A 24,062-nucleotide genomic window follows, 5' to 3' on the forward strand; every position below is an offset into this window, starting at 1 on the left:
GTAGCAGGAGTGCTGGAAATGGTGCAGAGCGACATAAGAAGCCCATCTTGAAGGGGAGACTAAACTGAAGTCAGATATCTGTTTTTGTGAAGGTGCTCTGATCACACCGGCGACAAAACTAGAAGACTAAGACTGCGCTGTGATTAATGTTTAAAATTATTCCCTTGTGGATGTAATTACCAAATAATTTGCTTTATTGAACACATAAGATGCCTTCATACAGGTAACAAAAACAGACAACTGTCAGCTTGAAATGAAAAAAGAAAAACCCACATTTTATTGCACTTAAGTTATAAGAAAATAAAATTCTAAGTGAATCAAACAAATACACAATCCCTTTAAGGTTTTTTCTGTCCGTTTTCTTTTTTGCCAGGCAGTTTACATGAACTGGAAAAAAACAAAGAAAAAAAAAAGAAATAAAAACACCTGCAACAAATCTGATTTCTCAAACCAGATCATAAATTAAAATCAGAGGGAGAAAACAACAAGAGGAGATAGAGCAAGATTGTTTTCTTTTTTTTTTAATATACAGTGTTATACCACTTTCACAGTTCAGCTTGAGTTGTGACTCTTGGAGATTGGGACGGTTTTTGTTTGGCTACAATGTTTCTGTTCATGTTTTGTTGCCTTTGTGGGATTTTTTTGTTTTGTTAAAATTTCTCCCCCCATGACGACCCGCGAGGCCGCCTGGGTGAGTTCGACTGTGACACATGTAACACTAAGACTCCCGCCAGCTCCGCCTGTCAGTTGATGCTTGTGATGGTCTCCTCTGTTGCTTCAGACATCTTTGAACGGAACAACAATCACACGCACGGATATGGACAGTTCTTTCATTCACCTGTTAAAAATCGATACATCTGCTAGGATTATTTTTTTTTTTATATATTTTCGCTTTTTTTGTCTTTGCCAGTCTGAACAGCATTTGTACATTTCCCCAAAGAACAGGCCGAAAGAGCTTTGTCCCAAGGAATGTGTTTACAAGTTGCCCATTAACACGCTAAACACACGCACTCATGCACACGCACGCACGCACGCCAACAGTGTACATCCCCTTGTTTCCTCTCTGCGGGCGCTCCCCGCCGGTATCTGTCGGACACGCTCCCTCCTCTCGGCCTCGTAGAGGCACGTTTGGCTCAAGTTTCAGTGGCAAAAACAAAACAGAAAATAAAAAGCTGGATGTTACCTTTTTTTCTCATATTTTGTTTCTGTAAGTCCAAACATAGAGTTCAATTTGGAATTTTGCCTGGGACTAAAACGTCACAGCAAGTAAAAGTTCCATCTCTCTCTTTCTTTTTCCCCATTCATCTAGCAGCATAAATACAGTTTGGCCACTGGGGGGGAAAACGGTAGAGGGGAAGGGAGGGGGACGAGTGGGGTTCAGGGGGGCATTAATCCACAGCGCCTAGAGCAAAGGACCTTTTCTTCTTCTCGTCACAGCACTGGCATTGAGGAAACCACCCCAGCTAGACTCTGGAAAAATCTGGACAGCATTGATGTTCATGTGGAGACGGCGCTCCGAACCCAGGTATGTAGAAAACAGAAAGGAAGAACCAGGAAGGAAGGAAGAAAACAAATCAAAACAAAATAAACCCTTGTGACAAAGATGGCAAACCTAAACAGGGCAGGTTTCTAATACTGGGATTTGTTGCTGTTGGCAACAGTGAGAAAAGGTGGAAAAAACAAAACCTTTCATATGATAAACCAAAGAGGTGTTGAAATTCACAGTTGTGTTTGTGTGCGGTATTTTAAAGAAATCAGACTACAGAAGGGGAGAAACAAACAGGAACAGAAATGGAGTGACGAGAAACTAGCCTGAACAGGCTACACCGAGCAGCTCTTTAGGTGTGGAAAATCCACCTTTCCCAGCCTTAACCTACGGTCAACGTTTCCCACTTTCCGGTCAGCCTTTTGAGTGTATGTGTGTGTTTGTCTTTTTTTTTTTTGGGGGGGGGGGGCGCACACTGATGGGAGGGGGTTACAGAGGGTGGGAGGGGCTTTTAAAAAATAATATATCTCTGTACATGTCAAAATCTGTCAGGCTTGAGCGAAACTAAGTCTCTGAGTGAAGCTGCCCCCAAACTGAAAGGATTGAGAGTCACTTCAAAAGAGTTCAGTCATTTTCGGCCGTTCCTCTTTTTTTCCCCTCTTCCTCTTCTTTCTCACAGCCAATCAAGGGACAGACCAGTCGTGCTCCGCCCTCCTCGCCTCGTTTCCAACCCGATCCCCCTTTAGGCTCCACCTTGTGCTGGTGGAAGGGGCTCAAAAGCAGGGGCTGAACAGGTGAGGGTGTGTCTCTTTGTCAGTAACATTTGCCCAAAAAAGCAGGGGGGGGGGACGTGGGAAGATGATGGTAGAGGACAGGACAGCCCACTGTTGGTGGTTGTGGTTCTAGCATTTGGATGTTGGCTCTCCAGTTTCCAGGTTTCCTCGTCTCCCATTCCCTCTCTACTCCTTCCTGTGCGGTTCGCTCTCTTCGACCTTCCCCACCGCGCTCCCTCTCACTTCATATCTACGTCAAAGTCCAGGACCAGCAGCTTGGTCTCCTCTGTGCCGTTGCGGCTACCAACCGCGCACACCAGCTTGGTGTTGGAGGCCCGGATGCGCCACACCACACCGCCGCTTCCGCCACTCTCCAGAGTCACCAGGTTACGGATGAACTCACCAGTCTTCAAGTCCCACAGTTTGACCGTGCCATCGTCCGAGCTGGTGATGACAAAGTTCTTGTTGAACTGGAGGCACGTCACGGCGCTCTGGTGCTTGTGAGGACCTGAAGACACAAAGATACTTATATTTAGTGGGACGAGGTAAAGAAAAGTCTTTTTTTTCATGGCTTAAAACATTTACATTCAGGTTAAAGTTTCCAGTAAATGTGTGTGGATCAGTCAGGTCCTAAAACCTGTAACATAGGGGAATCCCTTTCTACCAAAGCTCGTGGAAAATGTTGGTCAAACGTGCTAGTCTACTGGCACATAAAGAATGGGTGAATTTAAAAATAATGAAGAACCCAGATACAGGGAAAGATCTGAAAGCAAGATCTCTGTCAGCCTGTGAGGTGAAAGAAGAGCTCTTACTCCTGACGGTGCTGTGACAATGAGATCTTCGTACAGCTGGCAGGCTTTAGGACGAGCTGCCAGGGCTCATTCCTGTCTGTCACAGACGCTAAGCAGCTTCAGCTACACCTTTGTCTGGTCTGTTTGGTGCCAGTACATACCGGTTAAAGCGTGTAGTGGCTGAAGTGAGTTTATTTGTGACTGTATGCGTGACTCCTTCAGGCTTGAAAATCATACCTTAATTAAATCAATTAAAGCGAAAACAAAAACGAGTGCAGAGTCGAGAGCAGGCAAATGAACTGATTTTGACTGAATTGTGAGCTCAGATGCATTTAACTTGTTTCAGGATACACAACCTTTCACCGGCGAAACCTGCTGAAATCTCTGAACAAGCGTTCACATCTTTTCTGTTTCCGTCTCTGATTAGTTCAAAGGCTGAGTTATTTACCCGGCTACACAATACTGCTCTGCACCAACCCCCAGCTTGCCTGTCTCTCTCCTCCCTCTGCTCTTCCCATTACCACAACAAAGCACTCTGCTCCGTGATTACCTATGCGCTCTCGAGCTGACAGTGACAGCCTTGTTGTTGGCCTATTGTCTTATCAAAACACACTAATGAATGGCAGAAATTGTCTGCTGACCTAATTATATGACCTACAAAGTTCCCGGGCCCTCAGTCTTTTACTGTAGTCACCTCTCTTCACCAGACAGACCCACAGTCTCCCTCCCTGCACGCCGTCCCTCCTGCTCTCTTAAGGCTCTTATACGACCATCCTTTGTTGGGCTGCTGTGTGCGCTGTGGACGCAGCACCCGCATGCGGGTTTGGAGTTTGCTAATGAGGGCGGTTAGGAGTGGGGCACTGCTGGTTGCCACTGCTATTCAGCCAAAGGATTTCCAACATCCTGTGAGGCACCAGTGCTGCTAATGGAGTTAGAACTATTCAGACACAAAGGAAATGAGACTGTAATCAGGACCAGCAGGCTTGCAAGGTGTTGGCTCAGTTCTGCTCCACTTACACACACAAACAGGTAATTTAGATGGATTTTTAATTGGACTGTCAGTATCAAACAGAGTCCCATCTAACGTGTTTTTTGGTGTTGTTATCCTCCAAGGCTAGCATTGCCACTTTTCTACACTTTAAGTCATTTATTCATGGATCTATAAGTCTACATTTCAGTCAAGTTGTTTTGCAGCCACCTTAGGTGTAGCTGCTTTGAGTACAACATAACCAAGTCTAGTGGTATGAAAACAGTAGCACATCAAGACAGGACAGAAAGTTAAGAGAGAAAGAAAATATAAGAGTTACATCCCCAAAATCTCTGATGTAGCCTGGCTGTCCTGTCACATGAGACCTTTGTACTGATTTTTTACTGTAAGGTCTGCGCATAAGACCACATCTGAAATTATTTTAACAGAATAAAACAGCTAAGAGTCTGATCTCATGACTCCCAGCAAATAAACACAGAAATTTGGAAGTGATAAGCAAACATCCTCCAACAACACCCAAAAACGTTGGAGCCACTAAGGTCAAGCTCTTCTGAGTGGGAGACAATGCACCAGCTGCTGTGTGAGTACTCAGCTGAATGCAGTACAAAGAACACTTTTATTCTTTTAGGGTTTATCCAAACAGCAGTAAATGTGCAGCAGTTTCGTATGTATCCTACAACGTGTTTTGCCCGTGTGTGGTCCTGGAGACTTCCATTGCAGCAACAACTACCCGCAGCTTTGCCAACATGATGGACTCAGAAAAGTGTGAGATGTAGTCATGAAAAGTTAAACCTGTCATTAAAATGTAATTAGATTTCAATAACAGCTGAGACAGCCTCTGGTTTTACAGAAGTTTTCCAGTAACTCTCACACTGTTCATACTTCACTTTCCTCACCTTGCAGTGTTTGGAGGCACTGGCCAGTCTTGATATCCCAGATCTTGACGGTGGAGTCTGCATTGCCTGAGACCAGGATGTTGTCTTTGAGCTCCATGCCACTGGTGAGGGACTGGTGGCCCGTTAGCGTGTGGATGCAGTTGCCCGTCTCCACGTCCCAGACCCTTATAGACGTATCCAATGAGCCGCTCACGACGTGGATCCCATCGAACTACAGAAACAATGAATACGTTTAAATTGTCTGAAAATCAAACGGCCACCTCTAGATAACCAAAACTGTCACTTGAAGTTGGAGTTGACGGCAAAAGCACCTCACATTTCAACACTGCGTACTTTGTTTCTATTAACCTTAGACTAAACCCATTTAAAATGGATGCACAGTATTGATCTGTTAAAGCTTTTCTGCTGCTTCCCAAATCTAGTTGGAGAGAACCAACACTTTAAAAGTCTATCAAAGCAGCATGGCACAAAAACCAATCTATCAGTGCAGTAATCAGCCTCCTCTGTGAGGGTTATGGCACCAGCTAAAGTGCTCTGTCATCACACAGAGTGGATGAGAAGAGAGGACATATTAGAGGACAAACGGGTATAAACTTTTTCCCCCCTTCCTCCAAACGAACAAACAGCACACATATATGCTGGGACATAATAAATTAAGAATATAGAATTGCACATGAATATAAGATAAAGGACTAAAAAATTCATGCAAAAAGAGAGATCTGTTGTTTTTGTGCACCACAGGTTTAAAGCAATTGCCTGAGCCTAACAAGCAATATTTCACTCCACAGAAGTCCTTGGAGGACACGCGGCAGTGAACTTCCTACAGTTTAGGACAGTTAAGAGGAAAAGTGTACAGTAAAAAGGCCCGTTTAGAAGCTCTTCATTTAAAATTAACCTGTGTACTCTTAATAGCACAAACCACTCTGGTGACACAAACATATGACAACTGCCATGAGCGTGAAAGCATCTTTATGACTGTTTTCCCTTAAGTGTTACTTGAGTCACCTGTTGTTGCGTCACCAAAGTTTGGGGATCAAAAAAGGAAAAGTTCGAGGTAATCAGTTTGCTGCTAATTGCACTGTTATTTCAACATTTAAAGAACAGAAGGTCAAACCTAGATTTGCATTTGACATAACTAGTTTCAGGATTTTCTCCACTTGTTTTTAACACAAAAAGGTGTTAAAACATCCACTGTCAAGGCACACGGTTCTTAATTTGCTGGTGTAAATCAAAGACAGCCTGCAACTATCAACTTAAGGAAATTATGCATGCCCACTGTGCCAAAATGTCTTTCAGCCCTTCAGTCTTTTGGCTTGTAGTTCTTTTCAAGAAGTTAAGCAGAGCTTTGATAAACGTTTCCTTTAAAACAGCGGTCTCCAACCTTTTTTGCGCCACGGACCAGTTTATGCCCGACAATATTTTCACGGACCGGCCTTTAAGGTGTCGCGGATAAATACAACAAAATAAAACTAGTACCGGTACCGAAAAAAAGAACATTTATTCATAACACACGTGAAAAGACCCAGGAAAGACGAGTAAACGATAAAAACGACAACAAAATAACGCTGAAAACCGATAAACCCCTGAAAACTATACATTTCACACCTGAGCCACCCACAGAACTTCCACCAATAGTGTAGGAGAGGTGTCACATTTGCAGAAAAGATTGGATGTTGTAATTTTGAAATGTTTATTTAAATTTTCTCCCATTCCTCCAGTACATCGTTGTTTCTACCACAGAAAACTTCCACCGTCTCTGGCCTATGCTGCCGTGCTGAGAGAGAAATGCATGCATAAAACTAATGACTGTATTATGTTTGACAAATTGTAAGCAACAAGCTGTGTTTTTAGTAGATCACTCAAACCCACATGTGTTTGCTTGCCACCTTAATCTGTCCTACTCTCGTTAAGGCTGAGATGAACTGGTTGCTCATAAATTCTGGTAGAAAGTCACGCACACAACCGGCTTGCTTTATGCTGATTGAAGCCTTGTGCTATTTCTTTTAGATTAGCAAATCCGGCCCTTTGACAATAGTCAAACATGGTTAAAGCCTCTTTTATGCTCACATCAGTCTTACAGACAGCCCTTACAATAATGTAGTTAGACGAGTTCTTACATATATGGACCTAAAAACTACCAACTGCATCTGATTCATTGCGTCATAAACGAGAATGTTTTTATACGAGTTCTCAAAGACTCTAAAACAAAGTAACTCGTGCATTTCATTTGGCTCCAAGGTTGATTGGTATACACCAGTCTTTTCTTTAATGCTGTGAGAGGCCTCACCTGTAATGAGTACACTCTGTTTGTGTGGCCTTGCAGCGTGTGGAGGCAGGTCTCCATCTCGGGGTCCCAAACTTTCACCATGAAGTCGTAGGCACCGCTGACCACCCGTCGCCCGTCATACTGGACGCAGCGCACTGCCGCCACGTGGCCCATGAGGACGTGTAAACACTGACCTGAATCAATGTCCCAGACGCGCAGCGTGGCATCACGAGATCCACTGACCACCCTGCATGACACAAACGCAGACAGTGAGAAAGGTAACCGTAGCACAACACAGATAGTCAGGAGAGATTCAGGAATGAATGAGAGAGATGATGAGTACGGGTGCAGTAATCAGTTCAAACCACCGTGAATTCAATAGCTGCCTTTATGCTGAGCTGCTTTCCCACAGATGTAACGTGCATTTAAAGTCATCCATTCTCCAAGATTAAATTCAATACTCCACACAACTGCTCATTCATAATATGGTAAATGCACTGACAGAATAATGAGGCACGTATGCACGGATCCTCACTACCTCTGACAATGAGTAACCCACAGCACCACATTCATGTTCATACATGAATAAACCCCCACACCTGTCTTTAACAGCCGCCCTGATCTGTGAATTCACCCTGAATGGAAATATATATTACCGGTTACAGGAAGAGAAACTCCTTTTAGAGTGACAGTTACTCAAGTTGAACATTTTTCAGATTATCACACTTAAGGTCAATACTTTCATCAACTTCCATCAGCTTCAAGACACTTCAGTAAGGACTAAGACGGGCATCTCTCCGCATTTGACCTTAAATTTTCTACGGGCTATTTCAATTTAGCCAAAAATAAATAAATACATAAAATAAAATAAAACAAAACAAAACATGCTGTAGACACACACAGCCCATACTCTATTAAATGCCTCACGGTGCTACACAGATAGAAATCACCAACATGTTATTCACCATCTACCAGCAGCTCACAGCATTTCCACTGAGTCAGTAATCAAATGCTACACAAAAACCTTGGTGGGCCCTAAGGCGAAAAGAGCACTTCGAGTCTCCAGAGTGTGATACTGAGTGAATAAGTGAGCAGCAGTTCACTTAAGTCGCCTCACAGGGTCCATTTAATCACTATGAAACCACATGCTCTCTTTCATAGATGCTGTCCTCTTTTACCGTTGTACAGTTGCTCTTATTTACCAGATGGGATGGCTGTAAATGTGGGTGTGATGAATCATAAGGAACATTCAAGGATTAATCTATCCTGTGTTTCTTATTTCTGAAAGTTATATGGTTTTTTACACCAATTAAAACAAATATTTATCCCATAGAGTACAGTAGAGCCAAAAAAAAAACATGTGAAACATGAGTTTGTGAGCTTTGGAGATGCTGCTGGACTGCTGTAAATGTTTGAGACAGACAGATTCACTGTTTCTGCCAAGCTATGCTAACTAGATGCTCCCTGTAGCCTTACATCTAATAAACAGACAAAAGAGGCACTGGTGCCTAATATGCTGTACACATGCAAAAAAAAAAAAAAAAAAGCTTGTCTCTACCAAGAACTTTCAAAATAAAAGCTTAGACTGTAGTAGATGGACTCTTATTGTTAAGACACTGGGGGGAAAAAGACTGAAGTAAAATCTTATCCCTAGTTATACAAATTATGGGGAAAAAAAAGGTTTCATTTAATTCTTATTAGCACTTGAAGCCAATTTTGAAATCCATGAACAAGGTCAGGCAACATGTTTGGACCTTTTTCTACAAAAGGATAAAAATAAATAAGTAAAGTCTATACTCGTGTATAAAACTGAACGACACACACAGACATGACATGAGGTAACCGGTACTCATTTCAGCACTTTGCTCATGTGCGGATCAACTTTGATTTCAGGCACAGATCAGGCAGAGCCAGCGTTCCTACCAGCAAGAAAACAAGAGTATTAACCCTTGGATGCACAACCTACCAATACCTACACTCTTCCACGAGTGGGGTCAAAAATGACCCCAAATAAAATCAATGCCTTTTGCTATAAACTCTGTTGTTATTCTTCAAAATCTTTAAAACGAAGAGTTATATTTTCATATTTGAGGTATTCCTCATAAAACATGTTTGTGACATGAGGCCCTTTGCATTTTTATTTATTTTTTCATTAATTTTAAGATATTGGAGTTTTTGTATCACTCTTGTATGCTTGCTCGGCATATACTGCAGAAGCTGGGCCTTCCCTCTGAAAGGCACAAGTTGTTCATCCACTGTAACTCAATCACTGAGGATGAATTTCTGCCTGCAGTTGACCAGGAACAGGCCCCATATGTAGCGGAAAGCTACCATGTGGTTTGTTTTCAGTCGGTAGGCTCTGGTCCTCTTGGCATCAAAGTGCAAGAAACCGCGAATATCTTTAAATCTTTGAATTGACATAGTGGCCTTGTACAATGGGTTATGCAGAGGACTCCCAAAAAGCACACCACCTGGTACATCCCAGTTCTTCTCACTTCCTGCAAGAGTGGTCAATCAAATGAAGGCTAGGAGCTTAAGTTTGATTACATTTTTTCAAACCTTTCCCCTGTCTGTGGCTACTCTTCACGGCTCCATGTTTGTGCATGTCAGCACCTCTTCTATTATATTATCAGACATGAGCATCTTCCATGCATCTATTGGGGAGACAGTACTAAACCCAGGTGCAAGCCCTGGCCGTCTAATTCATCCTGTTAGACTCAATATCCATTTCCTCCGATGGGCCTGGATCATTTGTAGGGCCACAGGGATTCTAGCTGGCCTCATGGCAGCCATGTTACTTTAGATATTTAACAAAAAAACAAACAAAAAAAAAATCATCATAAATGGTCCGCAGGTGCGCATTCGCTGTCAAAATAAAAGACACGCACCAGATAACAAGTTGCAACGCGCGTTTGCGTACATAAGATAATCTGGAGGAGGACAGACATTTGTTCAGAACTCTTAAAGATGTCGAAGAAGCAAGCTCCGTAAGCAATTACTTTGGTGTTCCTCCACCGCAAAAGAAGCGCATATTCTCGGAATTTCTTGGAATACTTTTATTTTGACACCGAATGCACACCTGCGGACCACTTATGTGCAGCCCAGACTATAAATCATGTCTGTTACTGTGTAAAAATGAATTCTTGATCCATCAGAAGTGTAAGTGGGACAGTCAGAGTTGCTAAGAATGAAAGTTTCATAGAAGATTCCAGAGGAACTGCTTGGGGTCATTTTTGACCCCACTTATGGAAGAGCGGGGTAGTGATACAAAAACTGCATTTTTTTTTAATTAATGAAAAAATAAATAAAAATAGAAATGGCCTCATGTTACAACATTTTATGAGGAATACCTGGAATATGAATATATTACAACTTTTAAAGATTTTGAAGAAAAACAACATCTAAGGGTTAAATAAAACATGACAATTTCTTAAACAGGAAGGCGCACAGTTTCACACAGCAGTACACAATTGGCAAAGCTCACTACAATACTAAAATTGACCCATTTAAGGATGACACTAACAAAACTATTATTTTCAGAGATTGCTATATCAATAGCACAAAACGCTTTTCTGTTTATCTAAAACGCAAAGAAAATCAGTTTAATATCACACACGAGCGATGAAAGCAACAATTAGTGGAACCTGGTAGTATTTGATAAGTTTAGCCTGAAAAAAAGGCTTAAACTAAATTTATTATGAAAAACATTTTCTACTCATTTCAGCTCAAGACTGATCGGGCAAATCTTCATCTCATCGAAAGCATCATAGAGCCTTCAAGCTTGGGCTTAAAGCACAGCAGTGAGCTGCTCCGTACCTTTTCTCATGTAGGTGCATGCAGCGCACTGTTGAGGTATGCCCATAGAGGGTGTGGATACATTCTCCCGTCTCTGCGTTCCAGACCTTGAGTGTGCGATCAGTCGAGCCGCTGATGATAATGTTGTCTCGCATCTGGGATGACCACACGCCCCCTGTGTGGCCCACCAATGTCCGCAGACACTAAAGAGGAGAAGAAGGAGAGTCTTGATCAGGATTCCTGATGGACAGTACAGACTTCTGATGTTAGAAAAGTTCATTTGAAAGGCATTTGGGGTGATGGCATTCATACATATCAAAGCTCAGCTTAAGAATTCATAAAATCTCATTCGGGATTTTCTCTTCCTGCATGCCCTCTCGCTGCCTTCAGGGGGGAAAAAATTTAATTTGACATTTTACAGTAAGGAAAAACTGAGTCCACACTTGCTGCTGCCGTGCTGGGACAAAACCTCCCAGAGCTCTGCACAAGATTTAACGTAACTTTCAGAAAGTGGCCAAATCATTTGAAGGAAGGGTTGATGACAGTCTTCACTAAAATGTCTCCATTCATCCTCATTAGGGACAGGAGATTAGTTATTGATTACAGCACTTATGGAAATCTTTCTGATCAACTCAATCTGTGTCCAAGCAGCTTGTCCCAGTCGAGCCTCCCAAACGCATTCAATTTAAATTCTTTTAGGGAGGAAAAAACTGTAGAAGTTGCAGTTGCTGTGCTCATGTCAGGTTTAGAGTGGAGTCTGCCACTGAAATGTAACCCCCCAGAAAACTGCGTTGTATCCTGAGGATTACTTTCAGTGTTTGTGCACACATTTTAATTTCCATTAGTGATGAATGAGCAATACTGCTGCGTAACACTCAACTACATGCCTGCAGTTTATTGCATCACGCTGGGGATACAATAATGCAGGATTTTTCCCATAAATCAAAGCCTCCAAGAACGAGAGTGTGATTAAAGCCTACTCAAACACTACGTGGGAAGAGAGAATATCTGAAATGAAGGGCTTAGGCATCTTTATCTGTCTGTGAAACAAACATAAAATAAGCCGGTTCCAAAGAATGAAAGAAGATTAGCGCTCGTTTAATGAATGTGTGAAGGCCTGCCTTTTCCCCCCCGTTCTAAACACATGAGGGTTTTCATACAATGCTTTACATTTGCTTCAGATCTCGTCTTGGTTTAAAAACTGTGGCGGGGGAGTATCCGCTTTAGCAACCTGAGAGCTGGCCTCATTGAAAGACAAATGCAGGAGATTTCCCTTTGTATTGAACAGTCCACCTTTCAAGACCTCAAATATGAGAAAATGTGGGCCACATGTAGGGCTCAATGTGGGTTCAACTAATGCTTAGCAAAGGTTAAAATAAACTGGCTCAGGTGAAGCCATCAGATAATTATAGCCTGATACCAGATGATTAAGAGATTACTGCGGCTATAGTTTCATTTCCATACTTGACTGTTTGACAGTAGAGGAACGAGAGGTTACAAATGTCTCAAGATAGACTATGAAACGCATAACCAAAGCGGCAGGCGAACAGAGTCTTACTAATGTGTTCTTCCCCTCTCTTATTTGCCTTTTCCATGTGTTGATGATTTGATGACATGGTTTTGATCTACTGTTTGTCTCCAAGTACTAAGTGGATAATACAGACGTGTCACATAAGTATGGGTAATCACACGGTGCTTCCTCCACAGAAAGAGTGAGAAAAAAAAAAAAAAAAAAGAGGCTTCATTATGAATGCACAATATTCAATCAGCTGAGGATAAGAATCTTGATACAGGTTGATCTACATGGAGAAATAATCCATACTTTCATTTAATGAATGATTTCAGATGCTCGCTAATCAGTCTGTTAACAGTTCCCAAAGCCACCTCTAATCTGTGGATCTCCCCTTGTTTTCAGTTAAAAACAGGGGACGCGTGTCAATGCGGCTAAAGTGTCTCGCAGAGGACACCTCTCCCTGAATACGACGGTAGTCCGCAGCTCTGCCATCTTAAATCTGCCTGACAGCTGAGGCTGCCTCTGACAGGCACCACCAAGGACACACTCTGCTCTGTTAAGCACAAGGTAGCCACCTTTGAAGCAGCAAGATGTGTTTGTTTGTGTGCTTGGATGGAAGATTGACGTCCCCGGCTGAAGCTGGAGACAAGCAAAGACAAAGGTCCATCCAGCCAAAGACGGAGCCTTCAAGAACCGTCTACGCAACAGTTTCTTCAGCAGGAAAAAGAAGCTTTGAAGATCTGCCAGACCACACGTCTCCAAGATCCAGCAGATAATGTTATATTGTTTAAAATTTAAGCACTGCTTGCTTCTTGCAGTACTTCCACCATAAATAAAACCCACTGTCTAATCTGATTACTAGCTAGCAACCCAGTTTTGTTCCAGGTACGGAAGTCTTTATATAAAATATTCTCATATAATAATTCCCTGATTACCTCACAGAATGGGTTCAAGTCGCCGTGTTTTACATAACAAGATGAATCGAGGGGCAGGACAAAACTAGCTGCAAAGATGAAAAGGCAAATGCTGGTTGTGGTGTTTGTTAAAGCTCTATTTTTGCTGGAGTAACTGCATCTGATGAATATTTGTTGAGCAATTAAAAATTTAGGCCATGCTCATGCAAATGAGGCTTATTAATATAATGCACACTTTCTATGCTAAAAAATACCTAATGAGTTTGAAAAATACACAATTCACAAACAAATCTGGGAGAGAAGAGGGTATTGTCAACAGATTCATTAAACAGCCGATGGAAACATCTAATCGGATGCAGTATTTGGTGTAAAGACAACACTGAGAACATTTTGAATGCGGCAGCCTTTGAGTCACCCCACAGTATCCCATCACAGGGGAACTGTACCGATGCCTCTAAAGTGGAAGCAATGTTTCTGAGGCAGAGGAGCACAAACAGGAGGGAAGCGTTAATAGTGGTCTCTCTTTGGCACAAATTGTCTACGCAGTGACCAATTTCTTTTCCCATCCCGACTTTTTAAATCACCCACCTGCAAAGCATGCTGCTGCAGGTGGATCTCTGCACTCTCCTGGAGAAAAGGTAACCACACTGATCTCTGAGCCAATTTACCTTTGTAATCTATAATCAGTCACCAAAGTCATTACTGATTTGAGGGACTACTTCTGACCCCGAATCAAACATACCGTCCTTTCAGAGCATGATTTATATATATATAAAAAAAAAAAGTATAACACAATCACAGTTTCTCATCTCAGCTGATCACCATGCTGCAGTCTCTTATTGATCCAGGTCTCAGTAAGAGTTAAGTGGCAGGGCTGTAGAAGTAGAGACTGGGTGACTGTGCTTTGCTGAAGTTGAAAGATTTGTTTACAAAAAGGTGTAGGAAATTAAAATAAATCACTACAAAAAAAATTACAGAGAAAAGATAATGGCTACAATCTTGGGAGACGTGCAATATGACAACCCCCCCCCCCCCCCCCCCCCCCCTCCACCCCCCCTCCACCCCAGAGAAATGATATTGATATGAACACTGGTAGTTACAGCAGCCATTGTAAGCTGTGTAACACTTCAAGATCACTGACAGCCACTTTACAGACCTGCATCTCAGAGACGGACTAAGAAAAAGTAGCAATCAAGTCTTCAAATAAGCTGGCAAAGACTATAAAGAATTCTGACAGCAGGGAGAAAAAACAAATCCAGGGGCCGGTAATCTCATTGTATTTTTACTTTACAGTTTTACTGGCATCGACAGCCACTTCACCGAAATGGTCGATTCGGCTTAACTGGCCATTCCTCTCCAGTGAGGGATTCACTCTCTGTGGTGCTGAGAGCTAAGGAGGCAAAGAGATGAAATCCACAGAGGGAATGTGTGCTCTGAATACAGCAACCAAACACGGATTTAGGCTCATCTCGCCTTCATGACTAATGTAAACAAACAATCCTGAGGCAGATTAGCATTGTAGAAAGCGCATACAATAACCTCTGTCTGTGATGTCATTCTGAATGCAGGGTGGGTTGAGGGGGGAGGGGGGGGAGCTTTAGAGCCTGCTGGTGATGTGACTCATCACAGGCTTCCACCACCAATATGGAGCTACTGCAGCTATAATTCAGCAACCTGTCATCCAGATATTAGTCTTTGGGTGTAGGAGAGCCAAACTGTGCTCCATGCCTATCGGATGACCTTGGCGAGATCTGTTCAGATCAGCAAATGTGACTGTGACTGATATGCATGTAATCACCAGTTGGGAGAGAGCCAACTTTACTTTATGTGTTCAGCCGAATCTCCGCAGCAATGAAAAGCAAACTCAACTCTTTTACATGTGAAAGTGAGGCCGAAACGCCCCACTGTGATCATGCAGAACATCTCTTTTTTTTCTCCCCCTTTGAGAGGTTTTTCTTTGAAAGTTTTCATTTTTAAAGACCAAGTTCAAGCCCAGCCTTATGTCATTTATCTGAGCAAAAAAAGCAAAAGGGATAGACTGGGAAGAGAAATAATGAAGGACTTTTTGTGAAAACTTCTTTTGAGAAAGGAGTCCAGCATTGAGGCATGAAAGTGTTGTGATTTACCACGATCTGTAAAGCGCTCTCCAATATCACAGAGCAACCACTGCCTTTCTTTTTAATACACAGCGTAAAGCTGCAGCACAACGCCTGTGTGTCTGCACCAGCTTCAGCTATGAATACTAACACCGCGTGTGGACATGGGCTGTGTTACAAGTCTGCAAAATAGATAAATATAAGAGAGGAGAGACTGGGACAGAAAGCAGTCTTCCCAGGAAGATTTTTATGTGGTAGTGTAACGCAAAATTATATCAGTGGGAGCACTAAAGATACAGTATTTAAATCAATTCAACACAGTTGTTACCTTCACTTCTAATCAATGAGTGTAAAAAGTAGTATGATTAAGCAAACAGCCCATTATTCATATTAGTGCCTGCCTCCCTTCTCTTCTGCGTACATCCAAAATGTAACAGTATTCAACTCTTACCTTTCCTGTGATAGCTGACCAGACTTTCAGCGTGTTGTCGTCAGAGCCGCTGACGATGCGATTGCCACAGAACTGGAGGCAGGTGATCACATGGTCATCGTGGCCTTTGAGCACCTTTAAATGGGACACATGAAAAGAGATGAAGCGGGAAGGGCACGGAGGAAGATTTGATGTGGAATGACAACGCAAATAATGATGCTGACAGTAACACTTCTTATGCATCAAAGTGAAAATGTCATCAAGCGCTGCAGGTGTACACAGCGCTTTAAGCAGTGCTGCATACATTCAGTCTCAGCTAGTGGGTCACAGGACTGCGAGCTCAGCAACTGACAGGGCACACTGCATATGCAAAGGACTATAACGAGCGTGGGGAACTAATTTATGCCAGTCGCGGCCTAAAATGACCTGCAGCCGTTTCACAAACAGCTACAGCGTACAAGGTCCATTAAGGATGAGCTTCAGCATGCTGGTCATGCTCTATGAGAAGCTTCTGAACAGGTAAAAGAGACGGCGAGTCTTTAATGTGAAGGAGAATAAGATTTTCCTGTGCTCCAGCTCAATTAATATTCCAAACAAATACCTGGGAGCACAAACCTGACTGTTCACTAACTTTCCATCAGTTTAACACTTCAGACTCTTATTGAACCATCTTTCTGTGCCTCAAGGCCATTTGATCAGATCTGTAAAACTCCTCTAACCTGTGGGGAATTTAAGTTCGAAAGAAAAGCTACCTTAGGTGATTTGAGGTCCCCTCTCCTCCAGTTAGTGTCTATTCTGTGCTGCCTGATATAGGCACTCTTCCAGGGGCTGTGAGTGAAGCCAGGCTTGACAATTTTTCTCTTCTTCAGGGTAAGGGGCTCATCGATACCTGTGAGAAGGGAGAAAAGAAGCCAGTTGGACTAAAATGTCCTTGTTTTTCAATAAAAGTGCATTTTTCCAAACAGGAATAACCACAATTTTAAGCACAGCAGTCGCTTCAGACTGCTCCCGCTGGGCTCCCGCTGGGCGACCGCATAGTGTCTGTCTGCCTGCATCTGTTGCAAACAGTTAGGCTCACCCTCTTCCCTGCATTTCTCCCTCCACAGCAGGTTGTCTTCTGCAAGGATGCGCCAGTAGCGACACGTCTGTGCTGCTTGGAGGAGGTCCTTCGGTTCCAGGAATGACAGCACGTATAAAGCCAGCTGTTGAAAGACAAGGACGAGCAATGTGAAAGGTGTAAAGCAGTAATGGGGGGAGGAAAAAGAAGCTATAACTTTCTACAGTTGATGTAAACAACAGTTTAAGGTGACATACATAACATATTTTCAATAACCTAATGGTCAATATATGATGTACATTATTTACAATGTACATCATATATTGACCAAGAAGAATAGACTAAGAGTTTACAGCTTGACCAGGAGAGACAGGATTAGAAATGAGTACATTAGAGAGACAGCTCAGGTTCAGCTGTTTGGAGACAAAGAGAGAGGCAAAGCTGAGACGGTTTGGACATGTGCAGAGGAGGGATAGTGAACATACTGGACAAAGGAAGACTGCCAGGTAGGAAGATAAGAGAAAGATCGCAAAAAAGGTTCATGGATGTAGTGAAGAACATGCAGGAGGTGGTGTGAGAGAAGAGGATGCTAGGGATAGGGTGAGATTGAAGCTAATGGGATTAGCCAAAAGCAGAAGATGACAGGTCTACTTTTTTAGTCTTGTGAGATGAAAACCTGGATGATTGTTTCCAGAAGTCCCGTTTCTGTCCATCCAAACTCACATTAATGACTTTTCAAACTAAAACTATCCCCCAAAAGTCTCAAGGCTCAAGGCTCATTGAACCAAATGAGCATAAACCAGAAAGATAGTGGAACAAAAAAGCAGGTGACTAACAATCAAATTCAAATACATATATATTTGCACAAAAGCAATGAGCTGGATCACCTGTTAGGTCAAGAGATTGTTGTGCATCTGCATAAAAAAGGATTACGGGTTCATTTGACAGTATGAGGCGTAAGCTGCTGTGTAAATATTGTTCTTTCATTATCCGACAACAATATGAGATGACAGCGACCCCACGACAGAGTAACAAATTCAGGTGTGTTGCCACGAACATCAGCATGGAGTCAAATTACTTAGGATGGTCTCCAGCTGTCAATTATTATTGATCTGAAAAGTTTAGAGAAAAATATAAAGTCGTCATCATATATAATTTCTGACAGCTCAAAGTGATGTGCTCGTATTGCTTTTCCATCACAGCCAATTAATCAGTTGTCTTCTCCATTTTAATTAATGATGGATCCATAATAGTGACTGAGAATCTGTCTATACTCTATTCAGCTATAGTGAATTAATATGCTAGATTCATCCACACAAAATTAATCAGTCAAAAGTAAGTCTTAATTTGTTCAATCATCTCTTCTCCTTCGTTTAAATGTGTTACACTACACAGTTAGGTCTACTTCAAGTCACCGTTATACCTGAATCACCCCAAAGCCCATCTAAGCCGGCCATCATTACAGGCCAGAGGATATTTTAATAGTTTTACAAATCAATCTCAAATTGCTTTTAAAGTCTGACACTCAGCCTTCTGCAGAATCTGTTCATAGTTTCAATTTCGACTGTATCTCAAGTGTAACCCACAGGGACCGTCCTGCTAAAATTACTTGACAGCCACACCTAATATTTTTCCTGGAGCTGGATCTAAGAGGAGAGGTGGGATTATCAAAAGAAGTCAAAGCCGCTTGTTGTTGTTGTTTGGTTTCTTTGCTCATTTTTCTTTTAAGTAGAAACAGAATGAAAGGAGAGGTCTCATGTACCAGTGCAAACACACATAAAGCTGTTTGTATATTTGGCTTTAGAGCAAGTGACACCAACACCTTGAAATGTTGCATCCTATTGCCTCACTCTCCACGCTACCCCCACCCACCCTCAATCCTGACACCTGCCAGACAAGGTGTGAAGTCTCTGATCTGCTACACAAGCTTCAGCAAATTGAGGCCGATTTGTTAAGAATCCCCTATGTCACATTATCAGCGTGCCACTTTACATTGTTTGTTTTGTCAGTTATGATGTAGAGCAAAAAACAAGACACCCACTATGGATGCCCTAAAATGATGCGAGGGAAGACCGAAGACCGACGGACGATCAAGGCTGAGACGACTGCCTTGTGTCTTTTTGAGGTGCGTTCATTCGAGAACAAATATAAAAGCTTCTTGTGGGAGTTCAGGTCAGAATACACAGGAAGCTGAGGCAGAGGGGGCGAGGCGCTTGAGGGGAACTCACTTCTTTGGGCAGCAGGGAGATGAAATCTCGCTGAAACTGCGGCTCGATCACCTGCATCATATGCTTCACTTGTGTGGGCTCACAGCTGTCAATCAACTCATCCAGCGCCAGCAGCTTCTCTGGGCCAGTCCAGCTCTGGAAGACAGACAGACAGACAGACAGACAGAGAGAGAAAATTGAAATTATTCAAATGACTTTACTTTGAAGACGGGAACCATTAAATGTGGCTGTTTCAAAGTCGAAGCCTGGGTCAATGGGAAAAAGAGGCCAATTTAGTAGAAAACACCAGAGGTGCAATGGTGTCAGTCATGTACAGAACATCACAGCAAAATGTAATGTTATTTTAGATCAAAACTTTCTCCCTCGCCGCTACATTATGTATTATGCTTGGGAAAAAAATGTATGACAAGAAGTTAATTTTAAATCTAGGGTTTACAGAGCTTCTAGCAGGATTTGATGACTTTGCAGCAACATTAAAAAAAAGAGGAGCTTTATGGAGTTTTCTTGTAATTTACCTTGAAGCCTAATGAATGTGTTGAATGCATTTGGTTTCCCATAAAACAGATGCAAAGCTTTTTCTTCCTTCAATTTAAATACAGGATTGTGTGCATGAGGAAAGAAAACAGTGACCCACTTGTAAAAACATTTCTTTGCAGCCAAAGCTATGAGGCAAGTTAAGAGATTACCCAGAGGAACCGAAGGTTTATGTTAAAATAATATGACTTTAAAGTGATTTTATGAACTTTGCTTTTATTTATCCAACCACAATAACTGTCCCTGCTACTTTTACAAAGATTACAGGTACCTTCCCTGCTTTTATTTCGGTCTGTTCCTATGAATTGTGTGCCTTTTTCTTTGTCTGGTTGCTCTAAACCACCTGGCAGTGGACTAATTTAACACCATCAGCAGCATATTTCGTATACATCCACAAGTAGCACAAATTGAAAACAGCATTGGGGCATTGTGGGAACAGAATGACGCCTACGTGTTCTTGTGTAAGTTTTTCTTCCAAGTCTGAACTTGGATTGGAGCGCCTTGGAAGCATCCTTCCTTGTGCAGGATGCCTGACACCTTAATGTTCCCTACGTGCCCTCCACTGCAGCACCGGATTGCTCGAGGCACCTGCATATTTACAGCAGTGGAAAATGTGAATACGAGGAACTAGACTCCATCAAGACCATTATTAGTAGTCAGCATGCTTATTTCTTCTGCTTGAACATTCAGTTACTGCTGAGCAGCTCTCTAACCGTATGTTGGACCCCACAGTCATAGTTGTTTTCCCCTCTGTGGAGCACTGAAATCCAGACAATGATTACAGGCTACGAGGCAGGGTGGAAAATCTGGCATACGCAAACCACCTGTAATTTGGCAGCTAAAAGCTTTAGCCAGAGGTGTTGGTTCTAAAGCTAATCAGGCAGTTAAGAGACCCCCTCCCTGACAGAGGGAGGGAGGGGGCTGTGCAACAGCTACTTATGTGTTTTCACAACTGATAATTTGCACTCCCACAGAAACCTGAACACCAGAGCTCCACAATTCCCAACCAGTGCTGAGAACCTTTTTGTCCAGTAAACTTTCAAACTACAGCCTGCAGTGTTTTTCAAAGATGCTTTTTTCTAATTTAAGCTTGACAAAGTGTCCGTAGACCAGACCTGGGCAACACAAACCCCCGGACGACTCAAAAAACAGTCCAAGCTTCTCATACAGCCCCTCAAACTAAACTTTCTTTAAAAAACAACAACTGTGAACAAAACAAGGAGGATGTCTACAAGCTATAAAGACTAAAGAGGCAATCATGTGATCTTTTACACCAGTTCTAATGACAATGACAATTAAGACTGAGGCCCATTGTTTTTACACTTCTGCTCGAGTACAAATTAAACAACGGAGATATGCTAATGAATAAGCTTTAGACATTAGGTGGATTTTGTTACCTTTAACACAGTCATCTTAAGAGTTTCCCTTTGTTGCCACTCTTTCTGCAAAGCTAATGTAAGTAGCCACTTGTTGTATCTTTACATTTCATCTAAAGACACGAGTGGCAGCAGATTCCTCATTTAACTCGACAAAAAGGAGAAATAAGCCCATTTCTAAAAATCTCCAACTAATCCTGGGATGTGATATGCGAGGTGTCGGTGATGGTGCACGTATGTAAGAGGTGTTTCTCACTAACGGGAGCTACATGCAGGCTTTGACTGGACTGGGGAATGTACAGAATGTGAACTTGAGGTTTATCCCCCTGTAGCTTCAGCTGTACGATTAAAGAGAGCAGACTGATGTTCTGGCCTGAGGACTAATATATGTAAAACAAACACCAAGGTGTCACGGGTTCACCCTGCTGTTCAAAGATAATAGGTTTAAACTCTCTTAGGTAATGAAATCCATGGTAACCCATTATATAGAAAATCAGAGAGGCCCAATCCAGGCTAATATGTTTAAATGACATCCTATTTCCTTGAAGTCATTAGCGCTTCAGTTTAACATGAAAGAAATGACTCTATTAGGTTGTATCCATCAGAGAATGATAACATAGGAAATTTACCATAAATAGGGGGTAAACTATAATATTACATCATGTCTTTGCTAGTCTCTAGAGTAAATGACAGTTAATTACTTAAGTGGCTAAAAAGAGGACAAAAGTTTTTATGCCAACTTTGCTCATGGAAGACATTCACACTGAAGTAACGTCTCCATTTCAGAGGATCGCAGAGGGGAAAAAAGAAGAAGAAAAGCACAGGCCATGACTTCCTTTAAAAGGATTTTAATCCCAGCGGGAGTTCCTGGTTAAATAAAGGTTAAATAAAAAGTGTAGAGTAGACTAATGTGATCTTATAACTCTGCTTTTCAGTCTGAACAGGTACGGCTAATCCCAATTCCACGCTACAGTGCCTATGGTAATGTGCTGGGCCACAACAACAAGGCAGCAATTATCTCGGAGACTAAGTGAACATTGATTGGACGCAACATCTGCTTTGTGATGAGCTTTTCCTCGAGGGTTCAGAATCGCCCAAGAGTGGGGAAAAAGAAAGAAAAAGAAAAAGACTCCAGAGCGCTCACCTGAAATGTTCGGAGCCATTCCTGGAGACCCGTGGGTGGCTGGATTGAGGTGATACGTCGTCTCTGTTGCCCCTGACCATTGGCTGTTCTGATGTGGCCAAATGTGGTGGGTGTGGCCGGACATGGGACAATTCCCGTCGGGCTGTAATTTTAAAAGGGAGGAAACAAAGCATCTTGAAGACCAATGCTGATATGAGACCTTTAAAGACAAATAGCGTAACTAAATTGCAGTCTAAGTAGGGGTGTGGAGGCTGTAAAAGCACTGCTGTCACTGCAATTAAGAAAAACACATGTAAATATTACACATCCCAGCATATTCTTAATGAGAATAACAGGAAGCACATTATGAAGGGGCTTTTTAAATAAGCTTTGCTGCAAACTCTGCTAAATCAAATCAGGCATGGACAAAAAAAAACAAACAAAACGAAACCTTTTTACATTCAACTTTCATCTTTTGTGTTATCTCTGACAATTATGACAGCAATCAAGCCCAAGCTTTTATTTTGCAGGCAAATTTTAATTTTTAAATTTTTTTTACTTTAGAGCAATTTTCTTAATTAAATCCGTTCTTAGTTATTATTGGGAAGTCATAGGTTAAATCAATTAAACTGACATTTACTTTAAAAATGATTATTATTTTCAAGCTAATCAACAACTCTACAAGTACATCTTTATCACATCGTAATTACTTCCAGAAAAAAATAATTATTTGCAGTAAGAAAAAGTTACTCTTCACAAAAGCATTGCAATTTAAAAAATAAAATAAAATAAATATCCACCTTGTCTGACTGAATTAGTGCCGACTGATTAACACAAGGCCTCTCTGTATAATGCAATGCAATTCATCACCATTCAGCAGCACAAGCTACAACCTCCAGAATGTGCATTACAATGAATCAACACCTCTTTAAAACCATTTCAACAAAAACTGATCAATACAACCTTCACGGAGACGGGATTTATTGCAGAGGAGCATTTGTTCTCGCCATGTATACTTAATAAAATGGCAAGTGTTATTTCTACCTCAGACTTCAAAGTGTGCACAGTCCCACATATTTCTATTCAGGCCCAGAGTCTCCTGCTGTATCTGGATGCGGAAGGCAGCACAGGACTTCAAAGTGTACCCATGTAGCCTTGTAATGTAAGGGCAGCAGCAGAAGCCATCCACTGGGCACCCTCGATGCCTCACATTCTGCTTGCTGACAGCAAAATGGGAAGCTGGGGGTCGATTTCATTATTGATTCATTTTTAATGGGAGAGGAAGCTGAGACGGAGCGAGTTACATAGCAACATTTACAGTTAAGTGGCTGTGTTCAGTTTGAATTTTAATGGAGCTACATGTGAACACGGGCATTAAATATTCAGGGTAAGAGAAACATCTGGGACCACTGGCTGGCTGGATGGTGCAGACAGAATGGAAGAGGGAGCATCCCTCTGTTTACACATATACAATGCAAACCTTTGTTTATGCCTCCTGGCATTTTTTACTGCTTGCCTTGGTAGTCCCAATTATAACATGTTCAGCATGAAAACAATGGAGGAAGAATTTTTACTTTATTATTTTCTACCATAATCTTTTTGATCCTAAGATGATAAACAAAAATACAAGGGAAAATGAGTCTGTGGATAGCTGGGGTGCCTTATGAGAGAAAAAGCTCTCTTACCTCGGATACTCTGGACCTTTGCAGGGCTTTTTTCCTGAAGGGAAAGATCGGACCTCGGGACCATGGTCCAACTTTCTCTTCATCTGAGGAAGAACAAGGGGAGAAACAAAA

General features: G+C 42.0%; 1 protein-coding gene across 2 annotated transcripts in view; it reads right to left on the reverse strand.

Moving 5' to 3' along the window:
- Nucleotides 1-513: 513 nt before the first annotated feature.
- Nucleotides 514-24,062, reverse strand: part of fbxw7 (F-box and WD repeat domain containing 7) — a 66,939-nt gene continuing 43,390 nt past the window's right edge. For both annotated transcript variants that reach the window (XM_005726981.2, XM_005726982.1), the window contains exons 2-11: nt 23,952-24,034; nt 22,288-22,429; nt 19,234-19,368; nt 17,027-17,150; nt 16,701-16,837; nt 15,970-16,083; nt 11,017-11,198; nt 7,222-7,447; nt 4,935-5,145; nt 514-2,767 (exon numbers count right to left, since the gene is read on the reverse strand). In XM_005726981.2, coding sequence (XP_005727038.1) covers nt 2,499-2,767; nt 4,935-5,145; nt 7,222-7,447; nt 11,017-11,198; nt 15,970-16,083; nt 16,701-16,837; nt 17,027-17,150; nt 19,234-19,368; nt 22,288-22,429; nt 23,952-24,034 — 1,623 coding nt within the window. In that variant the 3' untranslated portion in view covers nt 514-2,498. The remainder of the gene's footprint in view (nt 2,768-4,934; nt 5,146-7,221; nt 7,448-11,016; nt 11,199-15,969; nt 16,084-16,700; nt 16,838-17,026; nt 17,151-19,233; nt 19,369-22,287; nt 22,430-23,951; nt 24,035-24,062) is intronic.

The sequence above is a fragment of the Pundamilia nyererei genome, unplaced genomic scaffold, assembly GCF_000239375.1.
Source record: "Pundamilia nyererei isolate P.nyererei 1_Seehausen unplaced genomic scaffold, PunNye1.0 scaffold00022, whole genome shotgun sequence".
NCBI classification, from domain to species: domain Eukaryota; kingdom Metazoa; phylum Chordata; class Actinopteri; order Cichliformes; family Cichlidae; genus Pundamilia; species Pundamilia nyererei.